This window comes from Carassius gibelio, chromosome B16 (genome assembly GCF_023724105.1).
Source record: "Carassius gibelio isolate Cgi1373 ecotype wild population from Czech Republic chromosome B16, carGib1.2-hapl.c, whole genome shotgun sequence".
Lineage (NCBI taxonomy): Eukaryota > Metazoa > Chordata > Actinopteri > Cypriniformes > Cyprinidae > Carassius > Carassius gibelio.
In genome coordinates, this window is record NC_068411.1 from 16299823 (window position 1) to 16311038 (window position 11216).

General features: G+C 35.9%; 2 protein-coding genes across 6 annotated transcripts; one reads left to right on the forward strand and one right to left on the reverse strand.

Annotated features, from left to right (window-relative positions):
• Positions 1-148: 148 nt before the first annotated feature.
• Positions 149-4478, reverse strand: LOC127975394 (INO80 complex subunit E-like). Of its 4 annotated transcripts, XM_052579434.1 has the most exons (9): positions 4405-4473; positions 3975-4063; positions 3822-3892; positions 3679-3731; positions 3522-3594; positions 2298-2415; positions 1949-2047; positions 1546-1754; positions 149-239 (listed from the first exon to the last, which is right to left on the reverse strand). In XM_052579434.1, exons 1-8 carry the CDS (start codon positions 4406-4408, stop codon positions 1548-1550), a joined length of 714 nt encoding a protein of 237 aa, XP_052435394.1. In that variant the 5' UTR covers positions 4409-4473; the 3' UTR covers positions 149-239; positions 1546-1547. The 4 variants fall into 4 exon arrangements, with proteins under 4 accessions (XP_052435394.1, XP_052435396.1, XP_052435395.1 ...); XM_052579436.1 differs by lacking the exon at positions 1949-2047 and having other exon boundaries at positions 4405-4478; XM_052579435.1 differs by having other exon boundaries at positions 3975-4455.
• A 1367-nt stretch (positions 4479-5845) lies between these two features.
• LOC127974499 (zinc-binding protein A33-like) lies at positions 5846-11204 on the forward strand. 2 transcript variants are annotated; one of them, XM_052577835.1, is made up of 6 exons: positions 5846-6099; positions 6320-6415; positions 6953-7181; positions 7566-7588; positions 7717-7832; positions 8741-11204. In XM_052577835.1, exons 2-6 carry the CDS (start codon positions 6354-6356, stop codon positions 9301-9303), a joined length of 993 nt encoding a protein of 330 aa, XP_052433795.1. In that variant the 5' UTR covers positions 5846-6099; positions 6320-6353; the 3' UTR covers positions 9304-11204. The 2 variants fall into 2 exon arrangements, with proteins under 2 accessions (XP_052433795.1, XP_052433794.1); XM_052577834.1 differs by having other exon boundaries at positions 5850-6099; positions 6948-7181; positions 8741-11203.
• The last annotated feature ends 12 nt before the right edge of the window (positions 11205-11216 follow it).

The following is an 11216-nucleotide window of genomic DNA, read 5'->3' on the forward strand; positions in this document are numbered from 1 at the left end:
GCCAAAAGAACATTTTGGCATCATCTACATAAAAAAAGGTCCAGTCATGAACTTGGAATTCCTCAAATCAGAGGTGGTGCATCAAAAAACAGGTGTTGGTGTTTTGACTCAAACATTACTCAACAAAGTACAGATAGACACACAGGAGAACATTTTAAATATTTAATAAAAAGGACATTAAAAATACATTAAACACGAATGATTTTGAAAAGTGTTTTGCTTGCAGTTTCTTTTGGCACCTGTGGAAAGAAAGACAGAGACTTTAATTGCATTAATTTCATATCTTTTATTATAGACATAAATACTCCTGGTTATAAACTGTTAGAGGAATTGTCGTGTCTAGTTCATGTTTAGCTGGTGTGTGTGTGTTTGTGTTTTATAATCCCACAGCAACTTGCCTGGACTAGTGTTGATGTGCTCCTGGGTAAACTGGGTGTGGCTCTCTCAATCTCAGGGTGTTTTTCTCTATTTGTTCTGCTCACTCACTCTCTTCCCCCTGTTCTTATTGTCTAAATCCTGTCGCGCAACTATACAGTTATGGCACACTTACAGGTAATACATTGCAGCTCAGCAGTCTTTAAAGAATAAGCCTATCCAATATCTACGATGAGTCAGAAGTTTTTTTGTAACCCAATCTGTTATAAACCCAAACGCCGACAAAACGCAGATCTAATTTTCTTAATGACGAATCACAAAATCCTTTTCACTTGGTCAATCTCCAATTTCCCACACAGGATAAATGGAGCACCTACCTATCTGGAAGAGTCTGAATGATCTAATAATATGTTTAAGTAAGGTGTGCAGAACAGGTTCACAAAACAGGGCTCAACTATAACAAATATTTTGGGTTGTCCTGCCAACACTTTCACCAGCCCCACCACAAATAAAATTATCAATTCATATATTAGCCATGTATTTTTATATTTGCTAGAAAGAAAATAGTATTTTTATTAAATGGTAAGTTTTCTTTAAGCTGTTTTTTTTTCTTTTCAAAAGGAAACTATTATTATAACTCCATAAAGAAAGGAATAAAGCAAAGCATCTGTAGTTTTCAATGCATTCTTATTAAAACTTCAAAACTACAAAAGTCATCTTTACCATTTAACAAAGCTATATACTACTATATACTACTGTTCAACAGTTTAAGATTGTTTTATTTAAAATAACAATAATAATAATACATTTATTGAGCAAGGATGTATTTTACATTATTATAAAATATTTCTATTTCAAATACATTTTCTTTTGAACTTGTCTATTCAAATCTATCATAGTTTCCACCAAAATATCAACCACCACAATTGTTTTCAACATTGGAAACAATTAAAAAATGTAAAATAAATATTGAGCAACAAATCAGCCTATTAGAATAATTTTTGAAGGATCATGTGACACTTCAGACTGAGTAATAAATGGGTAAATTCAGCTTTGGCATCACAAAAATTAATAACATTTTATAATACATTTAAAAAAAAGCGTTATTTTAATATTTCTGTTTTGCTCCTGTTAAATGCTCACAGAGTATTGCCTGTATTGGTCTATTACCTTCACTCATTGGGTATGTCAATAACCAGCTCTGCCTCATCCCCCTCTCCCCTCTCCTCCTCTCCGCGGTCACTCTCTCCTTCACTATCCCCCTCCTCCTCGGCTGCATCCTCACTCAGCATCTGCTGTGGTACCCAGCTGAACGGCCCACTCGCACCCCCAGCTGCACCACTGCCTGCAGGGTAACTGGACGTGAGTGGGCCAACCACCTGAATACGAGGGACAAGCAGAGAAAAGTCTGTTAGACTACATTTCAGTAACACATGTAACTAAAATGTATGAAGGGAAGTGTGTTACTGTAACCGTACGATTACTACAAGACATGACAAACAGTGTAGCAATAAAGGCCGCATGAATCTAGGCCATTGTGTTTCCATAGTCAACCTCTCTGTCCCTCTCTCACCTTCCCTGAACCGTCTTTCCTGTGTTTGGCCAGTTTTGTTTTTCTCTCTTTCTTCACTCGCTCAGCAGAGGGAGCCAAATACTCAGGAGGGAAGGGTAACTGCTCACCCAGAATCACACACACAGGGCCACCAAAGAGTAACAGTCATTCCCACACACATACACACACAGTACCCAGAGTGATGTGTGTGAAGTCCATATAAACCAGGTGAGGTGATACAAAGACAAAAAGAGAGAAAATGAATAAAATGACAAATTAACTGGTGACAAAAACAATGTGAGTAACTGAAAAACATGAGTGCAGTATGAGACGTATGGAGCGAGTATGAATGGAGGTGTGGTGTACTCACAGTGTTGAGATACTGTGCTGGAGCAGATGACTGGAGAGGAACCGCACCAGAGCGGGACAGGAGTGAGAGGTGAGGAGATGAGGACGACGGGACGGGAGGAACCCCAGGACTCCTCCTTCTGAAAAAAAAAAATAAATGTATTGAAGACACAGAGCTATACTAATAAAAAAAAAACAAAGCACGTTATCTTGATAAAACTTGGAAAAAAGCAAAACAGAAAGTGGCCAGACCTGTCTCAAATGTAATTTAATTCAGCAACAAGCAACATTTCAGACTAATTTGTTATTTTAGTTGAGTCTTTTTTTTTTTTAAGTGAATTAACATTTTGCATTCCTAATTTATTCCGAACTTTTCAAAATTACATTATCTGTCACTGCCTATGAGTTACTATGTTCTATAAAGTTTGTGGATTTACAATTTTTCACTTTCACAAATCTTTTCCAGTCAGATGCTCATTACTTTTAAGCAGCTTATAACTGGCCATTTTAGTTAATTTGCACTACAAAAATAATGCATTTTTTTTTGTAATTCTGACTGTCAAAATTCAAAAGGCACACATGCATTAAAATGTTTATTCAACAGCCCATGAAAAGTCTCTATACTTGGTCTGTAAAACCTATTATTAATTTTTCTTTTTTAAAACACCACTTATGCTCACCCAGGCTGCATTTATTTGGCCAAAAACACAGTAAATAGAGTAGCATTATAAAATATTATTACAACTTCAAATAAATGTTTTCCATTTAAATTAGAGCTGTCAAATGATTATTTGTGATTAATCACATCCACAATAATTTTTCGTTTACATAATATATATATGTGTGTACTGTGTATATTTATTATGTGCATGAAAATATTTACATATATTTACATTCATATTTTTATATTATATTTGAATATATTGAATACATGAACATAGCATATTCGTCTTAAATATAGACATGGATGTTTGTGTATTTATGTAATAAATATTCACCATAAACACATATATTATGTAAACAAAAACATTTATTTTGGATGTGATTAATCACGATTAATCATTTGACAGCCCTAATTTAAATGTATTTTAAAATGCTACATATTCCTGTGATGGCAAAACTGAATTTTCGACATCATTACTCTAGTCTTCAGTGTCACATGATCCAGAAATCATTCTAATTTGTTAATTTTGCGCTCAAGAAAACCGGTCAAATCCACAAAAACATCTATTTGTTGCAAACTCACTTCTTCCCTGCTTCCCTGTCTCTCTCTCTGGCTCCTTCTCCATCACTGTCGGAGGAAACAGTTGCATCAGAATCTGAAAACGAAAACAATCTTAGCACAGAAAACTTCTTGAAGATTCCTAGAGGTTTGCAGACGAGCGTTTTCATTAGAGACCTACCGGAAGACTCTTCATCCACCCGTTCATACTGCAAAAGTCTGTCCAACAGAAAACTGACACAAACAAAATTGTTCATTATGTGCATGTAGGTCAAGCAGAAGGAAGGCATTTGATAACTCTGATAACAAGACTACAGGTTCTACCTTTTGTCTCTAGAAACTTTTAATAGTTTCCTCTGAGCTCTTCTCAGCTCTTCCTGAAAACACTCTTGCTCCTGAACAGAAAATGAAGCCAGAGGGTTAACAACAGTCTGAAATAATGAATAACATATTATCATTGAAAAAATAGATACTCACATATACCAGAAACTTTAATTTGCGTTTGAGATTTTTGTATTTTCTCTTGTAATCCACCTCTACTTCAGCTTGCCCGTTCATTTCTGATACTTAAACGAATATTTAACGTCGTTTGTTAAATAATTTTTATTAACGTTAGTTTATATGGGTTTGAGATCGAAACTGTACTGTTTTCCTCCAAATGTTAATGTCTATGTTCGTTCAGAATGATATAAGACACTCAAACAGATTAAGAAAGAACTGCTTCTATGCTAGTAATGCTAAAGCTACATGTTCAGCAAGCTAAAGAATAAACTAATTATGTATTTGTCGAGTAATGCAAACAAGTCAGAATCCACAAATGAGATAATGACAATATAATAATCTATATATATATATTTCAAACAAAACTACAGAACATTTAACAAAGGCAATAAACACATAACCTCACACATGTCAGGTACATTGCAGAACCGCGATGTGCTCTTTGTTTACTTCCGCTTTCAACGAAATACGCACAGGAAACGGATTTTGGAGTCATCATCAGTCAATTTTCAACTAGAAATGTATTTCTAAATATATGATGATTTCAAAGTTACCCATATTACGTGAGTATCCTTGAGTTATTTCTTTTTTCGATCATCCATCGTCAAAGAACATGCAATTTAAAAATAACAAATTGTATATATATATATATATATATATATATATATATATATATATATATATATATATATATATATATATATATATATATATATATATATATATATATATATATAAAGTACGATTCAGATAAAAAATATAATGGCATTAAAATAAATTATATACGTGTAATGAATTGTATAAATGAAAGTTTAAAACCAAACTAAAATTTGGGTCGGTGTCCACTATCCACTAGGGGGCCTCAATAACCTTCACATCATTTTTATTTAACTGTACGCCCCAATAACGTTGATTTAATTGGAGAACACATAGTTCATTATAAATATGACATTCAAAATATTGATAAATACTGATAAATTACTGACACTCTTAGGCCTACTTTCTTTTAGCCCAATAAAAATATTTAACAACAAACTCCTGTGTCGTCATTTCAGTAGAATTCCTAAAGGGAAATATATTGGGTCTCAAAGAATAAAAAAAAAAAAGATTCCACCATTCTGAAGTGTCTTAAAAGTGCATTTTTATGTGCTGTATATGACTGTGTTTTAAATATGATTGCACTTTCCCTTTTACCGAATCTGCATCTCAGCAGTCAGACACTCAGGACAGGTCCATGAATAATACATTCCCTTGGCTGAGCAGTTTCTCACACAGAGAGAGAGAGAGAGAGAAAGAGAAAGAGGTGACGTATTCCACAAAGGATTTTTTTTTCTTGGCATACAACTCTGCCCTCGACTATTTCACAGAAATATTCAAAAAATCTTTGCCTGACAGACTGCTCTTTATGAAACATAAGCTTCCTCTGTTTGCACATACAACACAGGCACATAGTCTCTCTTTATCAGCTCTTATATATCATTTGTGCTCACACACACACACACATACAGACAAAATCCTTGTATCAGACCCCTTAGAGTGAAATATAAGCCCCTCTCCAGCCCTACTATCTGTCTTGCTGCCTGTAATAGTCTGCCTGTGTTCTCTGACGTTAGCTCTTGTTGCAGACAGAAATAGAATATCTCTTCCCTAACTTCCATAAATCGCTCGTGTGGTGCAGCGAGACAGCTGTGGACCCCACAATTCCCCCCTTTGCTTTTCTTCTCCTGTGCTGACATCCTATTATGTAAAGTCAAAACCATATAACATTGTATTTATTTTTAATGTAACTGTTTTAGATCAGTCGAATGTGTTGGTCACCTCCAGCCTCTGAACCAATCAGTCTGTCGCCCTTCTTTGATATATTGCCCTCATATTGCCTTTGTCCTTCCCTCCTCTCTATCTCTCTTTCTCTCTCTCTCGTTCTCTGTCTGTGAGTGTTTATACACACCTATCAGTCAGTTTGATTTAACCCCTCTCTCTCTCACATGTGAGATACCAGAGTTCTGCCTGCTTTGTTCTGACAAGATAAACTGGAATGCACACAAATCACATGAAGGACACAAACAACAACTTTAACAACTCTCTCCTCGGTGCCCAAAAGGTAGGAATAAAATGTCACCTTCGTATGTCACGGCAAGGTGAAACACACAGTGTGAGTGGTTTTTATTTTCTAGAAGGTTCCAAGTGGGACGAGAGTTTGTGATGTTTGGATTCTTTCTAATGAATACAAAGAAAATCTGTTGTTTAGGACTATGCAAACTGTTCATAATCTAATCAGCCTGATTCTTAAGTGAGACCGTTTGTGCCCATGTGTGTTTCAGGAGAAGCTTATCCAGGCAATTAAGAAGATCAAACATGAAATTGATGAATGTTATGAGGCTGAGAAAGAGGCTTTTGTGGACGCACTGGAGGTCGAGGTACTGCCTGATTTACCTTGATAATATTTAATGGTCTTTTAATGTCACTAAGTGGCTGAAATGGAAAAATAAATAAAAAATATGACAGAGGTGATGTGGTATTTGATGAAATGGAAAAATAAAACAAAAATATGATAGAGGTCATATGGTATGTGATCACCCCTTGCAAAAATATACAGAAAGTTCTTTTTTTTTTTTTTTTCTGAAATTTTCTTCAGACCCCCGGTATTTTAAAACATTTATTTATATGGCCTGTTCAGAAATGGTTGACATTAATATATAAACAACTCTTGATGTAAATCTTCCCTTTAATGTGGCATTTGGCATAGGTTCTACAAAACCTACAAATCTACAGTATCTAAAACTCCTAATGAACAATTTCTGGTATTAAATATGAATAATAACTTCATTAGAAAGCTAATCTCAGCCTGCCCATTTTTTCCAGAAGTTATTTGTCTTTTATGTTATTAGTCTCTCTTCCTTCATGTTTCCCATTAAGTCATTAATGTCCCCCTTTTCCGCTCTTTCACAGAACAGATTTGAAGAGATAGAGCGTGAAATCCGAGCAGAGTTCCAAAACCTCCATCGTTTCCTGGATGAGGAGGAAGAGACGGATCTGGAGCGGCTAAGGAAGGAAAGGGACAGACGAGTGAAGATCTTAAAAGAGAGAGAGAAAAAGATTGGCATGCAGAGTAGAGATCTAGAGAAAGCCATCGAGACGCTGAACTGCAAACTGCGGGAAGATGACAGCCCTAAACTTTTGAAGGTGGATTTCCATTTTAAGTTGTATAAACTAACAGTTTAACTAAGCAATGAAATCTTTATATTTAGGCCTTAAGTAGTGTAGTGACCTGCACTGGGAGAGAAATAAATCCTTATGCTCTATGGGCTGTCTAATTAAAATAACGTTTTTTTATTATTGTGCATTCCACTGTAATGAAATCATCTACTCTGACTGCATCACATATGTACTGTAAAATACTAAGTCATGCAGTAGACACCCACAGAACATGCTAGATGCCATTTGACACTGTTCAGATCAAGTGCCTGAGTGAGGAATCTGAAGAGCTGACTGCTGCAATCAGGCAGTGAAACGTGTTTGAAATCTGAACATTCTTGCTCTAAACACTATATTTTTCAATCCATTTAGGAAATCAAAGAGCTTCTGAAAAGGCAAGTTTCTTTTTTATTGATTCTTTCTCACTTGGTCTCTAATTCTCATATAATCTTAATCACTGTTGTTATTTTTTCTCATTCTGTTCACCATCTACCTCTGTTCTGGCTCTGTTTATCTTCATTAGATGTGAGGTGAATTTCATTCGTCCTCCCCCAATAGACAGCGAAATTGTCTTTGGTCAGTTTGTGGGGCCCATTCAGTATCGGATCTGGAAACACATGAAAACATCCCTCTACCCAAGTACTAAGACTACATTTTAATTTATATCATTTTATTATGTACTAAAAAAAATCTGAACTATTTTAATTCTCACTATGAGGTGGTGGTTAGGTTCATGCCAGGTACTCAAACCTTTTAAATCTTTTTATCAATGATCAAGTCACTATTTCTGCAGGTTACATTGCCACTTGTTGGAAGATTTGTGCTATGAGATATTAAATGAAGTAATTTAAACATTCAGTGCGACCAACCACTTGCATACTGAGGAGGTACAACAGTTTTTAATTTAAACTTTCTTTGCAACTGTTAAAAAAGAATACTCTATTTATAATTTTATAATTCAATTTTATAATTCAGTTTCATGTCCGCCATGTTGTTACTATCAAATGATCTATAAGTATTGTGAACTATTTTATTCCATTCAAGTCATTCAAACTCAAATCAATGGTTTATTCAGTAGAGTATTCAGTTAATTTCAGAAAGAGTACAAGAATATTTCATTTCACAAACAAAACACCACCACTATAGCTTAGTACTGTAAATCCCTGCTAAAAAATAAAATAGAAACACATCACAGAAGTGGTTTTACTTGTTATAATGGGACTTTTATTGGTTTTAATGGAAACTGTAATGTTTCTGCTATTGGTCACCTTCTATTGGTGGCTTGTTAAAACCATTAAATCCTAATGTAATGTGTCCCAAAAAAGCTGAAGTTAAAAGTTGATAGTATGTAATACTGTAGTGAAAACCATTAAAATTTCTTTAAAGGTTTCTATAGTTTTTTTGTTTGTTTGTTTTTTGGCAGGGCTAAAATGTGTATTTTTATGCTTTATTAGAATCAAAAACCTACGTACAGCACCTTTAAAAATACACAGATTACTTATTAGTCTGATGTAAATAATTTCTGAATAACTTATCTGCATACACAGACATATCCACGTTGACTTTTGACCCTGAAACAGCGCATCCCTACCTAACCCTCTCTGCTGAGAAAAATTCAGTGAGTTTCGAGGAAGACAAGGTGCTGCCTAACGAGAACCCAGATGAAAGGAACCCGAAGCGCTTCCACTTCTATTACTGCGTGATGGGTTCAGAGGCCTTCACTCATGGCCGTCATTACTGGGAGGTGGAGGTGAAAGGCAAGACCGCCTGGCGAGTGGGTGTGGCCAGAGCAGACATCCCCCGGGGAGAGATGGACTCTTCCTCAACGTTAAACGGACTGTGGACACTGTCTCTCAGAAATGGCTCGATCACAGCCTGCACCCACCCAAAGCCCACAAAGGTGCTCTCATACACCCTCCCCATCCGCATTGGCATCTTCCTGGACTGTGATAAAGAGGAGGTTTCTTTCTACAATGCTGTCACTATGATGCCACTCTTCTCATTCTACATAGGGACTGTTCTAGAGCCGCTCTATCCATTCTACAACCCATGTGACACAGATGAAGGAAAGAACTGCGCTCCGCTTTCCATATTTCATCCATCACTCTGAGGGATTGATATCGAGGTTTGGTTTTAGCACTTCCACTGCTGACACAGTTTAAAACGCTAAATTCTGATCACCTCGAAGCATGGATGCCTGTAAAGCTAGAGAGCTGTTTTGTTGTGTAGTTGTGTTTGGCTGATCTACTTAAGTAACACTAAACAGTCGCTATATTACAAATCGCCCCCTATATGATCATTCACTATTCACTGAAAAACTGAAGAAATGTAAGAATATTAAAGGGATAGTTCACCCAACAATTTCCAATTTGTCATAATTTACTTACTCTCATGTCAATGGGGACCTGTTTGGTTCTTCAAAATTATTTTGTATAAAATAATATGACAATATGAACATATGAAAAAAAACTTACAGAGGTTTGGAACGACATGATGGTGAGTAAATGATGACAACATTTAACATTTTTGGGTGAACTATTCCTTTAAGTGGGCAAATTTGAAATCTGAATGAGCTCGAAGTGCCATTTTCTGCAAGGATATTCTCTAGCGGCTAGATATTGAGTATACATTGGTTGTCCATTTGTTATTTAGGTGCATTATGAGATTAAATGAGTACACTCTATACACTTTTAGACATAATTTAAAATAATGCACCATATAAAGGTTGGGGTGACTTCATACACAACCAGTGAGATTTGCTCTATTCAGTTTATGTCATCCATTCTGTTCAGGATCTGAAAAGACTTAAAAAAGCAACGTTGAGATTAGATTTTTGCAGTGTATTTCTTTATAGAAGAAATATTACTTACACATAAGGAATATTACTCTCAGAAATGAAAATTCTGTCATTATTCATTTGTTTCAAAACTGTATGCTTTTACGGGTTTGATGTCACTCTTGAAAACCAGTGAGCTTTGATTTTATTGATGTCTAGCATGCACCATATCTGTTTTGAGAGCTGCAGAGGAGGTGAAGATAGTGCATGACTCACACGGACAACATTTATAGTGCTTTTCTGTCCTTTTTGAAACTTGACAGGCTGTGGTCACAATGAACTATCGATGTGTACAAATAAAATAAATAGAAACAAAAAAACAATAAAAGTGTATTGAAAAGAAGATGAGTTTGGAATACTGGATCTCATCTAATCTCAAAAGCTAAGCAGGGTTTGGCTCGGTTAGTAGATACCAGGTGCTTTATCTTCGGGTGGCATGCTGGCTCAGTGTTAACTTTCACAGCAAGAAGGTGCCTGGTTTGAGTCCCAGCTAAATCACAAGGCCTTACTGTGTGGAGTTTGAATGTTCTGCCTGTGTGGCTTATTTCCGTGTGCTCTGTAATGGACGACCATCTGTTCAGGGTGTTTCCCTTCCTTTAACCCAAAATGCTGGGTGGGCTCTAGCATCTCCGTGACCCTACACAGGACAGACTGTTTGGAAAATGGAAGGATGGAGCCTGGAATGACATTAGGGTGAAAAAATAATAATAGAATTTTAATTTGGGCGTGAACTATTTATTTTTATTTTGATATATTTGTATGCAAATAAATAAAACACATGTAATTCATCATGCAAACTGTTTGAAAGTCACATTTGTGCATGTTTTGTATCATAAGAAGTGTACTTGCACAATAAAATAGAAAGCCATGAAAAAATAAAAATGAATTACAATTCTCTGCCTGTTGACATACTATTAAAAGCAACTGTTTAACATTACTTGTCTATAAATAAGCAAGACAGGTCCGTTGTATTATCCCAGCTATGTGCTGTTGGAGTGACAAAACAAAAGAGGGAGGGTCTCTCTGCACCCTCCCAGCAACAGGCCGGGGAGGAGGGAAGAAAAAGCTAGAGAGACAGATGACTGACTTTGAATGTGATTGACTACAAGGGCAGAAAGCCCTATCTTTTTAGTTTTTTTGCAAATGTCTCACAGCCACAGGAGAACCATGTCAGAGTGCCTTCATAA